Genomic DNA, 14,673 nt, shown 5'->3' on the forward strand with positions numbered 1-14,673 from the left:
AAACAGTATGGAGGTTCTTCAAGAAGTTAAAAATAGAGATATCCAATGAGTCAGCAATTGCACTACTAGGTATTTACCCCAAAGATATAAATGTAGTGAAACAATGGGACACCCGCATCCCAATCAATGTTCATAGCAGTGTTGTCCACAATAGCCAAACTGTGGAAGGGACCCCTGTCAGGATGAGCCCTAGGAGATGTATGGCAGTGCTGAATCACTCTATGGGATTCACATGAAAGGACTGTAAGGTTAACTATGCTGCAAAGAAATGAAAGTTTGCTCCAAGAAAAGAATGAAGGATAATGGACATGGAGCACTGGTCCATATGTAGCATGTAGGAAGCAACTTGAGTCATGTCTGTTCCTCACCTTGGCACACAAACTCCCAGCTCTGAAGGAGGCATAGTCTTGGCAGTCTATCCAGAGCCTCCCGGAGAGCTAGTTCAATGTTCAATGTTGGTGTGTGCCCTGGGCAGGAGCCTTCCTGGTTCTTCAGAGGTCCCTCCACTGCTCCTGGGAGTTGACACAGGGCCTAGGTTTCCTCTTCCTCTCAGTCTGAATTAAGCATCTCAAATCCCTGAGCACCAAAGCTGCATCATTACTTAGTTCAGGACCAGAAGTGCTAGGCTTCTGTCTCTGGCAACTCCTATGAATGCCCACATTTTTTCTCTTTCTTCTTCCTCACATTCATCTCCATCCCTCCATTTTTTCTGCCCACTGCCAGAACAGGCAGCTTTCTTTCCCTCCAATGCTTCACAGTTCCTGCACCAAATGCTGGTGGTTGTGTTGTTCCCCTTGATTTTTCAGAGGTCCCAGATGAGTCCAAGTCATCATACATGCCCACTGAACGGTCTCTCAGACCCTGATGTCATCCTTTCTTCCTTTTCTTGGGAACATGTTGATCACAACACCAATTATGTTCCAGTTGAGGAGCACAATGTGTTTGGCAGAAAGTTGCCTGACAGCTCTGGACTCTGCCTAGAGGTCTTGAGCACCAGGAGGACATAGCAGAAAAGGTCTTCCATGACCCCACAATGAGTGTGTTCAGTTGCAGCCTTTGGTTGTGAGGACACCATAGGCTCACCTATCTTTGATGCGGAAGAGTGCATGAGGGGCTGGATGGGGCCTGAGGAAATCAAAGGGTCCCTGTGTGCACAGGAGCTCTCCGGGGCAGGGCCTGCTGCCCTCACACAGGGCTCCTGGTCGCTGAGGTTTAGGACACGAATATCTCTACCTTTGTCCCAGACATATCTCACATGTACAGGAGAATAAATTTCCATGGTCAACGAAGACACTCCACCCAGAAGCTTGCTGGAGCTCAGGCCCAGGGTGTTTCCTAACTGGTCTGCAGATGGGAATGTGAGTGCCCTTTAGCCAGGGCAGAAGATGCAGCCTGGCATCCGATTCTGTCCCTTTCAGCTCTGTGACATAACATTATAGGATCTCCTCACCTGCAAATGGAGATACAAATTTGTGGGGGACTATAGGAGACTCCAAATGGATAATGCACATAGTATGGGACCTGTGCATACATTTTGTCATGAATGTTGAACAAGGACATGGACACCATATGGGATGCAGAATGGTACAGGGTTTATTAAGAGATATAGGTGAGACCCTCCCCCCACCACTGCATGGAGGGAGGCCTTTGAAAGGTTCATGCAAGGATGAAAAGAGGATACAAGGACTGTGAGGAATGGAATAGAAAACTTGATCCTAAACTTTCATTAGTGTCAGATACTTATCTATGATGCATGAATTTTTTTCTCTACACCTTAGTGGGATGGAAGTGAGATCTGCACTGTGTTGTATTGCAGATATGATGAATCCATATAACTATATAGGAAGCTGGCACATGATTTACAGACAGAAAGAACAGACTCAGTGAGAAGGGACATATATTTCATAAAGGTACTTCACATTCTTTGGAATAGCCTAATGAGTCTTAAACATTACAGTGATTGGAAATGGGTGATGGCAAACATTTTTTGCACATTGTATTTCTTTGTGAAGCAACCAACAGCAAAATGTTTGGCTGAAGCTGAACACCACAACAAGAGAGTGGTCCTTTAGCAATTATTCTGACAGCAGGTTGGTTGGCAGCAAGGCTGACAACAGTTGGATCCACAGCCTTGGGCTAGGCACCCAGGCAGGCAGCAGCAGGTGGGTTGGTAGCAGGTTCTTCTGCAGTACACAGGGGTGCAGCAAGCTGGCTGGGAGCATGGTGTGGAGCAGCAACTGGAGCGGCAGCAAGGCTGGCAGCAGCTGGACACACAGCATGTGGGCTTGCAGCAGGTGGTCCTACAGCAGGTGGTTTGACAGCAAGTTGGGCGGCAGCAGCAAGGTTGGCAGCAGCTGGACCCGCAGCAGCTGGACCCACTGCAGCCTTGTCCACAGCCACTGGACCCACAGCAGCTAGGCTGGCAGCAGCTGGACACACAGCATGTGGGCTTGCAGCAGGTGGTCCTGCAGCAGGTGGTCCTGCAGCATGTAGGCTGGCAGTAAGGGGAGCAGAATGAACCAGTCATGCTGTCAGTGGTGGAAGGTGAGCTTCTGTTTTGCGTTGTGGTTTTTAGATTCTGTTACCTATTCCTTCCATTCTGGGGCTTTTATACACTGGACCTCCTGACATTTGGACCAATGGGCACGACGTTCCTTGTTGTTGTTTAAATAATTTTCAATAATCACTGAGGGAAGTGTAAAAGAGGAAGTTGTTCCGAAATGTTATGAATCCTTAGGAAATAATTGCTTATTTGCTTCTTAATTGAGAATAACTCATAGAAACATTCTCAGAAGGAAGGAAGGTGGTCACATCAGCAGCCTTGTTCTTGCTTCAGGGACCATGGGATCATGTGCTCTAGTTTCTGCTGGCCTGAGGAGTGTCAGCAGTGGTCCTTCCCCAGCTCTGGTCTCTGGGTTGTCTGTAGATGGAAATGTCCCTGGGGGAGTGGGGACATGAGGTCCCTCTGTTCACAGGGAGCACCGGAATCCATGCCTGAGCCCAAGTCAGTCTCCCCACAAAGCCTGATGGGAGACACCCTGATGGCATCTGCTTCTTGGAGCACCCTACCCCATCTGCATATCCCAATTCCATCAAGGACCTTGGCCCAACGATGTCTGGCATCTTATCTTCCAAATGGCTAGGCAGAACCGAAGCAGGTGGGCAAAAGCTGCAACAGCACACAGGGAAAAGCAATTATCAACCTGTGTGACCAGTGGTCTTGATTTAGTCAGAATTGTGGGCTTTCCCAGCATGTGGATCTTTCACTGATATGCTGGGGTAATTTGGGCAAAGCACAATGACCTCATGACTCAACCCTAACTCATTTTTAACATATTTGTTTACTTCACGTATGCACTATGTTTTGTTTTCTCCTATTTTTAATTGAAGGGGTAGTCTTGGTGATAGTGCTCCTTTTTATAAATTATAATACATTAAAATCGATAATTTCAAATCTGATAGAATATCACCGAGTGAACCCCCATGTCGCTATTACCAGGTTAACAAAAAGAACTTAATTTAATCCCCTTCAAATTATAATCCTTATTATTCCCAAAGGTATGTATGTATTCTAGTGACTCACACATTGTGTATGTTAATAGTTCATTTCAGATGCTTTTAGAATTGGCTACTTTCACTTTATATCATGAATGTGAGACTTACGCAGGCACTTCATTCATCCCTTTTCTTTATAGTTCCCCAATGTATACAAATGATATATTTGTCTATCTACCATTAATATATAAGTGGGTTGTTGCTGTTTGGGACTTTTGAAATTATTACGAATATCAAAATTTTGTATGAATTCTATTGTACAAGTCTTTTGACTTTATTTATTTATCTATACATTTTTATTGAAATAATACCATGAGGTGGATTGTTCATGTTATTTCTCTGTGAGAATGTTTATATTATAGGAGCACCTAAATATATAAAGTGAACAGTAATAGACCTAAAGAGAACAACATATAACAATATAATAATAATAGAGATCTTTTAATACTCTATTGTCTCCAATGTATAGATCATCTAGACAGAAAATCAAAACAAGCATGGGTCTTAAACAATATATTACAATAGAGGGAATTAAGAGACATATACAGAACATTCCATTCAAAAACAACAGAATACATCTGCATTCTTCTCATATGCACATGGTAAACTTCCAGAATAGATCATATGTTAGGTCACAAAATAAGTCTTAATAAATTTAATAAGATTAAAATATATCAGGCGTCTTTTGTGACAGCAATAGTATGAATCCATAAGTCAATTAGAAAAAACCTGCAAAATTCACAAATATATGAAAATTAAACAACAATGCAATGAACAACCAATGGGTCAAAGAATGATTCAAAAGTGAAATAAAAAAATACATTGAGACAAATGGAAATGGAAATACAACATACCAAAAATTACGTGATGCAGCAAAAGCAGTTCTTAGAGGGAAGTTAAAAGTGATAAATGTCTACATCATGAAACAAGAAAAATCTCAAGTAAACAACCAATTTTTCATCTCAAGGAACTTGAAAAATGAACAAAGCCCAAAGTTACAATAAGGTACAATAAGGAAGGGAATAATAAAGATCAGAGGAGAAATAAAGGCACTTCCTAATCTCACTATGGTCAAAGGAATAGCAGACAAGGAACAACTGTTCTGACCTTTGCCAAGACAGCCAAAACTATCACATGATTAGATGATGCCAAATAACAGAATGTAGCTGGTGATGATTCTTGATTTTCTCATTTCTGGAAAAGGTTCCTAAATAGTATTCTCAATTAAGGTAATGATCAAACACTAAATTACAGAACCTTCAAAACACTAGGGGAACAACTTCTTCCTTGAAAATTGTTAGTGACTATAAAAAAACAAAAACAAAAACAAAAGCATAAACAACAAAAAAAGAAAGTCCTGCCCATTGGTCCACATTGGGGAGTTCAGTGCATAAAAGCCCCAAAACAGAAGGAGGCATCAGTCAGAATCTGAGAATCTTACCTCTGAACTGAAGCCAACCCCCCAATTCGTGACACCATGACCAACTCGTGTTGCTCCTCTTGCTGCCAGCCTACGTGCTGCAGGACCACCTGCTGCAGGACCACCTGCTGCAGGACCACCTGCTGCAAGCCCACATGCTGTGTGTCCAGCTGCTGCCAGCCCAGCTGCTCTGGGTCCAGTGGCTGCGGGTCCAGCTGCTGCCAGCCTTGCTGCTCTCGCCCAACGTGCTGTCAAACCACCTGCTGCAGGACCACCTGCTGCAAGCCCACATGCTGTGTGTCCAGTTGCTGCCAGCCCAGCTGCTGTGTGTCCAGCTGCTGCCAGCCTTGCTGCTACCGCCCAACTTGCTGTCAAACCACCTGCTGTAGGACCACCTGCTGCAAGCCCACATGCTGTGTGTCCAGCTGCTGCCAGCCCAGCTACTGTGGGTCCAGTGGCTGCGGGTCCAGCTGCTGCCAGCCTTGCTGCCGCCCAACGTGCTGTCAAACCACCTGCTGCAGGACCACCTGCTGCAAGCCCACATGCTGTGTGTCCAGCTGCTGCCAGCCCAGCTACTGTGGGTCCAGTGGCTGCGGGTCCAGCTGCTGCCAGCCTTGCTGCTGCCGCCCAACGTGCTGTCAAACCACCTGCTGTAGGACCACCTGCTGCAAGCCCACATGCTGTGTGTCCAGCTGCTGCCAGCCTTGCTGCCGCCCCAGTTGCTGCTGCACACCCTGCTCCCAGCCAGCTTGCTGCACCCCCGTTTTCTGCAGGAGAACCTGCTACCAGCCCACCTGTTGCTGCCTGCCTGGGTGCCTAGCCCAAGGCTGTGGATCCAGCTGCTGTTAGCCTTCCTGTTGCTCATCACGTGACCAAAGAAACACCATCTGCACACCTTCCTGTTAACTGACTTGCCATTTAGGACAAATTTCCTTGCTTGATTTTGCTGAAAGTCACCATGCAACCATCAAATTTTTTTTCTCATATGTGTTTTTATAAGCTTGTGAATCAGTTTGATGTTGTACAGAGGACTTCCTCCAATTCTCTTCCTTTCAAGTATGTGGATCTTGTGTCAGTTTCATAAATCCTTGATACTAAGTTATCGTCTTGGTTTCTGAAGTCAGGATCATCTGTTCCCTCTAAGTAGGTTAGGAAAATAAGTCTCCAAAACTTTTTCATAGGTTCCTGAAACTGATTAATAAACTTCATAATTATATATATTTTTCAACGTGCTCGTGGTTCTTTCTCCTGCTTTCATCTTTAGATGCAAGTATCTTACTTATATGTTTCTTAATAAAGGCTATATCATAATTCACCCTATATTGTGTTTTATTTTACTGTACAATATTCCCAATATAGGAACTTATATACATATTGGGTACAATATGCATTATCTGACCTGAGCTACACAACAGCCTGTCATGAATTATATTCTACATTTTAAAGTGATAATATTTCACTGTGTAATTTAATGTAGTTAATAATGATAAACTTAGATACAGGATTGGATCATTTGTTCCTGCTCAAAGGCAACACATTGACATGTCAATAGAAGTAGCAATAATATTTAGTACTGAACACTAGTAAGCTATGCAAATGTATTTATTCTTTACAAATGGAAGAAACAATCCCTCATATATGCAGAAACTGTTAAAAAATCAGTTTCTCACAACACAGCAAGCAGTATATACATGGAAGGGCAGGTGGGAGCTGCCTTTTGGAGCTCTCAAGAAAACACATAGCCTTTCCTGTTTCCACATGTTCAGTCACACATGCAATTCATCCTCATGAAATAGTTAGCATCCACTGTGTCCTCACAAGAGAGACTCTTATCTAAACTGACTTTCTCTGTATTGTGTAAATCCAATTCTGAATAGCCTCCTTCTACTAAATCTCTCTCAATATAGTAAGAAAATAAATAATTCTCTGCAATAAGAAGTGGACTATATATTGTATTCCCCTAAAGTTATGGAAATTGCTCACCAAAATGCTATTAAGAAATTCAAGTTAAGACAAAGTTGAAGACTCAGAGACTATGTAATGGGCATGTATGACTTTGAGTAACACATGACCTATGAACCATCCAAGAAACTAAACAACCTCTTGTATTTTCTGAGGCCAACTATGAAGAACTTGAGGTGAATTAAGAGCATGTTCCAGGGGGGTGAGACGAATGTGAGGAAGAAGAAAGAGGAGAAAAAAAAACCAAAACAAAACCATGGGTATTCATTAGGAGCCGCCATAGATAGAAGGCTGGTGCTTCCAGTCCCCAACATATTAACAATGCTGCCTGGGTGCTCAAGGATGTGAGGCCTGATTTGGGCTCTGAGAGGAAGAGGAGACCTAGGCTCTGGGTCACCTCCTGGGAGCAGTGGAGGGACCTCTGATGAGCTAGGAAGGTTCCTGCCTGGGGCACGCACCAACATTGGAGACTAGCTCTATGGGAGGCTCTGGACAGGCTGCCAAGACCAGTTGTGCCTCCTGCTGGTCATTCAGAGATGGGGGTTTGCATTCAGAGGTGAGGAACGGATCTGACCTGGGTTGCTAGGTAGGGACCAAATGCTTCATATACATTACCTTTAATTCTGAAGAAAGTTTCAAGGAAATATAAATATTCCCATTTTAGAAAAGAAGAAATTAAGACCCAGAGAGGTGAATTCATAGTTTGTTTCCTCAGAAACACTATCCCAAGAAAAAGAACCAAGTGGACATTTTTTAGGATGTGCATAGCAAACTCGCAGAGAATTGAAGAAATGAGACAGGTAAGAATATATATGAATTTAGCATCACTGTCTGCAACTGAAGCTTAAGCCTGATGGAAAATGATCAGAAACAGTGTAAAAATATACACTTTAGAACTATCCTACTTGATGAAATGGAGCTGGAATCTTTATAGACAACTCTCCAGAATCATTGGTTGTGTGTTTTTCACAGTATGACATGCATAGACTTAATGACTTTCTGCTGTTGCATGAAGAGAACCCTTAGACACAGAGAAGTACATATGGCTATTGGAAGCTGGCCTGAGCGCACTGAGATCCAAGATATGTGAATGGTTGTGTCAGACAGTTTAGAGTGCTATAATGAACTTCCACAGACTGGGTGGCTCACACAATAAATTTTATATGCCACAGTTCTGGAGGCTGGGAAGTCAAAGATCAAGGTGCTGGCTGTTTAAGTGTCTGCTTGAATCCTCTTCCTGGTTTGCTGATGGCTGCGTTTTGGTTGTATCTTCAAATGGCAGAGAGAAAGTGAGAGAGCTTTGGTCTCTGTCTCTCATTATAAGAACATCAATCCTATTATAGGGGGTTCATCCTCATAACCTCATCCAAATATAATTACCTCTTAAAGATCCCATCTCTAAATGTCATCTCATTGGGGATTAAGTCTTCAGCAGATGGATTTGAAAAGACACTAATACTCAGCACATAGAAGTGAGGTATTGAATATATCATCTACAATGAATACATCATCTTTGTTCCTCTCAGACTAATCTCTGTTTTTTCAAGGTGATGGAGACCCACAATTTCTAGAAAAAGATGAATAAGGAAAAGAAGGAGGAGGAGAAAAAGAAGAGAATTATAGAGAAGAAGAAATCATAGGAAGGAGGGAATAAAAAAGGAAAGAAGGAAGGAAATAAGAAAGGAATGTTGGCAGAGAAGAAGGTGGGGAGGAAAATAAAGGGGTGTATAACAGGAAGTCTAATGGAAGAAGCGGCAGCTACTGGCACTGTAGTAGCGTGCAACGAATACTCATCGTCTCCATCTTTTGCTAGTAGTCCTATATTTCCTTTATCTTAGCCAATGCTTCTATTATTTTGGATATTTCTATTATTTTGGATAATGTCCCAATGGAGTAACCCAGATAATCCTGTCCAATGGATCTGAGTGTCTGATTACTGATACAGGGATGGACAGACCCATAGATATTCCAGTGAAATCTCCTGAGTTCCAGATACCTTTCTCTCTGCAGTCTACCTTTTTATGATAATTATCCATCACCGAACAGTGACCCTTTTCTCTACATGCTCGTCTACTAACATGAGGAGTACAAAATGACTAGGTGACAGTTTTTCATTAGATCTTGTCCTCTGGCTGAAATGTCCCTCATATAGACATTTGTTTTTCCCCATTGAGAATGAGATTTGCTATGGGATCTTCATATATGTTTTTTATGATATTGGGGAATGTTCCCTCCATCCCTACACTGTGGAGAGTTTTAATTAAGAAAGTAAGCTGCACTTTGTCAAATGCTTTTCCTGCATCAATTGAGAGGATCATATGGTTCTTGTCCTTTCTTTTATTAATGTGATTTATCACATTGATTGATTTGTAGATGTTGAACCATTCTTGCATCCCAGGGATAAATCCCATTTGGTTGTGGTAAATAATCCTCTTAATGTACTATTGGATCCTATTGGCTAGTATTTTGGTGAGAATATTGGCATCCATGTTCATCAGGGATACTGCTCTGTAATTTTCCTTTTTAATGGGTCTTTGCCTAGTTTTGGGATCAAGGTAATATTGGTCTCATAGAATGAGTTTAGAAGTTTTCCTTCTGTTTCTACTTTTTGAAACAGCTTTAGAAGAATAGGTATTCATTCTTCATTAAATGTTTGGTTGAATTCCCCTGGGAAGACTGAACTCTTGTTTGTTCTGGTCCTGAACTCTTGTTTGTTCAGAGTCTTTTGATTACTGCTTCAATTTCCTTGCTGGCTATGGGTCTGTTCAGGTTTTCTATTTTGGTAGTTTATATGTTTCTAGGAATGCATCCATTTCTTCCAGATTGCCCAATTTGTTGGCATATAGTTGCTCATAATATGTTCTTATAATTGTTTGTATTTCTTGAGTGTTGATTGTGATCTATCCTCTTTCATTTGTGATTTTATTTATCTGGGCCTTCTTTTCTTCTCTTCTCTTCTCTTCTCTTCTCTTCTCTTCTCTTCTCTTCTCTTTTCTTTTCTTTTCTTTTTTCTTCTTTTTTCTCCTCCTCCTCTTCCTCCTCCTCCTCCTTCTTCTTCATAAGGCTGGCTAGCGGTTTATCAATCTTATTAATTCTTTCAAAGAACCTAGTGTCATTGATTGTTCCACTGTTATTTGGTTTCAATTTCATTGATTTCTGCTCTAATCTTTATTATTTCTCTTCTGCTAGGTTTAGCCTTTATTTGCAATTCTTTTTCCAGCTCCTTTAGATGTAAGGTTAGCTTGTGTGTTTGAGACTTATTTATTGAGAAAGGCCTCTATTGCTATATACTTCCATCTTAGGACCATCTTTGTTACATCCCAAAGGTTCTGAACTGTTGTGTTTTCATTTTCATTTGCTTCCATGATTTTTTTAATTCTTAATTTCCTGGTTGACCCATTCATTCTTTAGTAGGATGCTCTTTAACCTCCAAGTATTTGAGTTTCTTCCAAATTTCTTCTTGTGATTAAGTTCAAAATTCAAAGCATTGTGGTCTGAAAATATGCAGGGAATAATACCAGTCTTTTGGTATCAGTTGAGACCTGATTTGTGACGCAGTATGTGATCTATTCTGGAGGATGTTCCATGTGCACTGGAGAAGAATGGGTATTCTTTTTTTTATATAAAGATTTTATTTATTTATTCATGAAGACACAGAGAGAAAGAGAGAGGCAGAGACACAGGCAGAGGGAGAAGCAGGCTCCATCCAGGGAGCCCGACATGGGGCTCAATCTCAGGTCTCCAGGATCACACCCCGGGCCGAAGGTGGCACTAAACTGCTGGGCCACCTGGGCTGCCCAAGAATGGGTTTTCTCTTGCTTTAGGATGGAATAGGCCACTTTTTCTACAAAAGAAACTTATGACCATGTGTACTCATGGCTATGCTCACTGGGAGTATTTCTTCTTTCTACAGCCTTTAAACTTAAATGGTACTGAAATGTTATAGCTGTTAATGGGTCTATAAATTGATTTAAGTTTAAGATATTCCATAATTATATACCGTGATCCATTAGGTTTTTGGAGGAGCCAGTTTGTCAATCAAATGAAGTTTGCTGGGAACTACCATACCTGCATTCTTTAAGTCTTTGAGGGAGCCCTAAATTCTGCTGGTCCACATGGATTGCTACTGCTTCTGGTTAATATATTGGTTAGGAAGAGAGGAGTGTTTAGGGGCTCTTATTCGGTCTTTGTTTCTATTGTGGTTTTTACTTCATATGTCTGGAGATATTTGCACTTCTGTTGTAAAGAGTGCAGGTAGCTGATAGATTCCAACTGTTAGCAACTTCAGGATCTTCATCACCTTTAGAGCTAAGGCCATGTTTTTTCTGTAAACCCATGGCTCATAATTACACACCATAAAAGTACTAGGGCCTAGCATTTTCTTCCCAACATGGGAACTTATTAATGGCCGTCTTTGCTCTGGATATCTCCATTGGGTTGACCAATGTTTTGTCAAGCCCGCATGGTAGGCTTATGCTCTCTTTGCCTAATGTTGTCTATTTCAGACATTTTTGGGAAAGATGTCATACCTACATTGCAGTCTGTAGGCTTTTGCCACCTACTCTCCCTTACTCCCCCACCTTTTTAAAGATTTTATTTATTTATTTATTTATTTATTTATTTATTTATTTATTTATTCATTAGAGAGAAAGAGAGAGAGAGAGAGAGAGGCAGAGACACAGGCAGAGGGAGAAGCAGGCTCCATGCAGGGAGCCCGACGTGGGACTCGATCCTGGGTCTCCAGGATCAGGCCCTGGGCTGAAGGTTGGTGCTAAACTGCTGAGCCACCTGGGCTGCCTTTACTCCCCCTTTTAACTCTTTCATTCGCATTATTTCCTAGTAAACTTTTTACATTCTTAACGCTGTTAAGGCTATAGAGGGACAAAATCTATTTTACACTATTAAGGATTTTAAATAAGATGTATTTCTGCAAAAAAAAAAAAAAACAAACAACAACAACAACAAAAAAAGATGTATTTCTGCTATAATTCTCTAAATAGAAGAACTGTGACCTGCTACAGAGGTATCTGCTAAAGATTGGCTGAAACAATGAGAGGGAAAAAAAGGGAAAAATAAATCATTCCAAATTAATCCATAGGTGGAATACTATTTAGGATGTAAGTGGGAAAAAGAAAGATACATACGAAAGGAGGGATGATAAAGTTCCTAGATGGTTTAGATGGTTAAGAATCTGATTCTTATTTCTGATTGAGTAATGATTTAAAAAAAATGAGATTGGGCCCTCCATCCAGTCTTGCTCCCCATGGAGTCCGTGTCAGCTGCTTTTTTTCTATCCCTCTACATTGGGTTGGGACAGGCAGTTAAGCATCCGACTCTTGGTCTTGGATCAGGTCATTATCACAAGATTCTGAGACTGAGCCCTGAGTCAGACACCATGTTCAGCGGAGAGTCTGCTTGATATTCTCTCTCCACCTCCCTCTACCACTCCCATTCATGTTCTATCTTAAATAAATAAGTAAGTAAGTAAATAAATAAATAAATAACTCTTTAAAAAAAAGATAAATGCAATGATACCAGCATGTCAATCCATAAAAACAAAGAACAGGTTCCTCTAGACAAGAATAGGGCCAGGAACACTATATGTGCCAATGACCCTCATGTCAGAGAAGATTTAAAGCCTCCTTTCATTAACTAGAACTCTTAAAGGCATATTGGTCATAAAGATAGGAAGAATATTAAGGAAGAAGTTTGTAGACTGAAATGGTTCTTTATAGGAAAGATATAATTATTTCCTTTGTTATTGAATCAACTCAAAATGTCTACCTCCCTTATGCCCCATCACCAGGATTATTTCTATTTTTAGAAAGATGTAACTAAAAATGTCCTTGACCTGAAATCAAAGGACCTGCTTCTGTCAATTATTTGCTGTATGGTCAAACATTTCCTGCTCTCTGAGAATGAAAATGGAATGATAATCTTGGCTCTGCCTGATTTGTGGGACAATTGCGATAACTGAATGAGACAATAAATATATTGAAGCTTCCCTTTACTTTTGGGCGTCATATCTACGGATGTATATACATGTACTTAAAGTAAAAGGTGAAGAAGGACTTCATAAAGGAAGTGCTGTAATAACACACACACACACACACACACATACACACACACAGACAGGAAAAACGACATGAACATACAAACATTGGATGCAGGATGACACAGATTTTATTAGGAAAGAACGGAAGGAAGAAAGTTCAAAGCCATTGCAAGGAGTTTAGTAACCTGGCAGGACTTACTAACTCTAATGCATCTATCTAAACAGATGATCAGTACTGGTCACTGCGGAGAGCTAACTATGCACTCATAAGAATGTGTTTATATGCTGTAGAAAGAAGTGAAGGTGATGATCACTTTTTGGAGACTGAGAGTGTGAATCAGTGGATGTTGACCAGCATCTGGGGTTGACCAAATGTTGTGGCTCAGCAATTGCTATAGTAAACCAGAGACACTAGAATACAATCAAATTGAAGTAGATTGCATTTCCTCCGTAGACTCATGAGCATTGTTGAGAAAGATGACAGGGGCAGTGTAAGCATGTGTTCCCAGGAAAGCTGAGGGAGTAACTTCTTGTAAGACAGGAACTTTGGGAAAATGGCGTAGGATATATACTCCAGTGAGTGCTGAGTCTATGGCAAGTTGCTCAGCAGCAGCAAGGCTGGCAGCAGCTAGACACACAGCATGTGGGCTTGCAGCAGGTGGTCCTGCAGCAGGTGGTGTGACAGCACGTTGGGCGGCAGCAGCAAGGCTGGCAGCAGCTGGACCCGCAGCCACTGGACCCACAGCAGCTGGGCTGGCAGCAGCTGGACACACAGCATGTGGGCTTGCAGCACGTGGTCCTGCAGCAGGTGGTGTGACAGCACGTTGGGCGGCAGCAGCAAGGCTGGCAGCAGCTGGACCCGCAGCCACTGGACCCACAGCAGCTGGGCTGGCAGCAGCTGGACACACAGCATGTGGGCTTGCAGCATGTGGTCCTGCAGCAGGTGGTGTGACAGCACGTTGGGAGGCAGCAGCAAGGCTCACAGCAGCTGGATCCACAGCAGCTGGGCTCGCAGAAGGTGGTCCTGCAGCACGTGGTCCTGCAGCACGTGGGCTGGCAGCACGGGGAGCAGCACGATTCACTCATGGTGTCGCCGGGGGAGGCGTGGGCTTCTGTTCTGAGGTGACGTTCTCAGATTCTGACTGATGCCTCCTTCCATTCTGGGGCTTTTATACACTGGACCCCCTCAACCCCAACGTATGGACCAATGGGCAGGACTTCCCTTGTTTATACCGTTTTCCATAGTCACTGGCGGCTGGTAGAAGAGGAAGTTCCCTAAGTGTTAGGAATCCCTAGAGAATAGGTGCTTAACAGGTTTTAATTGAGAGTAACTCATAGGAACATTGTCAGAGGGAAGCAAGATGGTCACATTAGCAGCCTCGCTCTTGCTTCCGGGGCCATGGGATCACGTGATGCAGTTCCTGGGAAGTGGTTGGTGAGTCAGTTTCGTGCTCCTTGCCCAGTTAGTTTGGTTGCATGCAGACTAGGAGTATCCCTGAGGTGAAGGGAGCTTGATGGTGATATGTTCATAGTGATGAATTGCAATCATGCTGGAGCCCGAGTCTGTTTCCCCAAAGTGCCTCATTCCAGACGCCCGCAGGCATCTGTCTCTTGGAGCACCCTACCTCGTTTGCATAGGGCAGTGCATTCAAAGACACTTGGGTGGAGGACATCTGGCATC

The 14,673-nt window shown here is 42.4% G+C and overlaps 3 protein-coding genes across 3 annotated transcripts; 1 reads left to right on the forward strand and 2 right to left on the reverse strand.

The window, feature by feature from the left end:
• Nucleotides 1–1,582: 1,582 nt before the first annotated feature.
• Nucleotides 1,583–3,001, reverse strand: LOC111097353 (keratin-associated protein 9-2-like). Its single transcript, XM_038547358.1, has one exon. The coding sequence runs from the start codon at nucleotides 2,525–2,527 to the stop codon at nucleotides 2,069–2,071; it is 459 nt and encodes a 152-aa protein (XP_038403286.1). The 5' UTR covers nucleotides 2,528–3,001; the 3' UTR covers nucleotides 1,583–2,068.
• Nucleotides 3,002–4,990: 1,989 nt separating this feature from the next.
• LOC106559287 (keratin-associated protein 9-9-like) lies at nucleotides 4,991–6,290 on the forward strand. The gene has a single exon (XM_038547354.1). The coding sequence runs from the start codon at nucleotides 5,033–5,035 to the stop codon at nucleotides 5,822–5,824; it is 792 nt and encodes a 263-aa protein (XP_038403282.1). The 5' UTR covers nucleotides 4,991–5,032; the 3' UTR covers nucleotides 5,825–6,290.
• Nucleotides 6,291–13,139: 6,849 nt separating this feature from the next.
• Nucleotides 13,140–14,243, reverse strand: LOC102157069 (keratin-associated protein 9-1-like). The gene has a single exon (XM_038547357.1). The coding sequence runs from the start codon at nucleotides 14,076–14,078 to the stop codon at nucleotides 13,596–13,598; it is 483 nt and encodes a 160-aa protein (XP_038403285.1). The 5' UTR covers nucleotides 14,079–14,243; the 3' UTR covers nucleotides 13,140–13,595.
• Nucleotides 14,244–14,673: the final 430 nt, after the last annotated feature.

This window comes from Canis lupus, chromosome 9 (genome assembly GCF_011100685.1).
Source record: "Canis lupus familiaris isolate Mischka breed German Shepherd chromosome 9, alternate assembly UU_Cfam_GSD_1.0, whole genome shotgun sequence".
In the NCBI taxonomy this organism is placed as follows: Eukaryota; Metazoa; Chordata; class Mammalia; order Carnivora; family Canidae; genus Canis; species Canis lupus.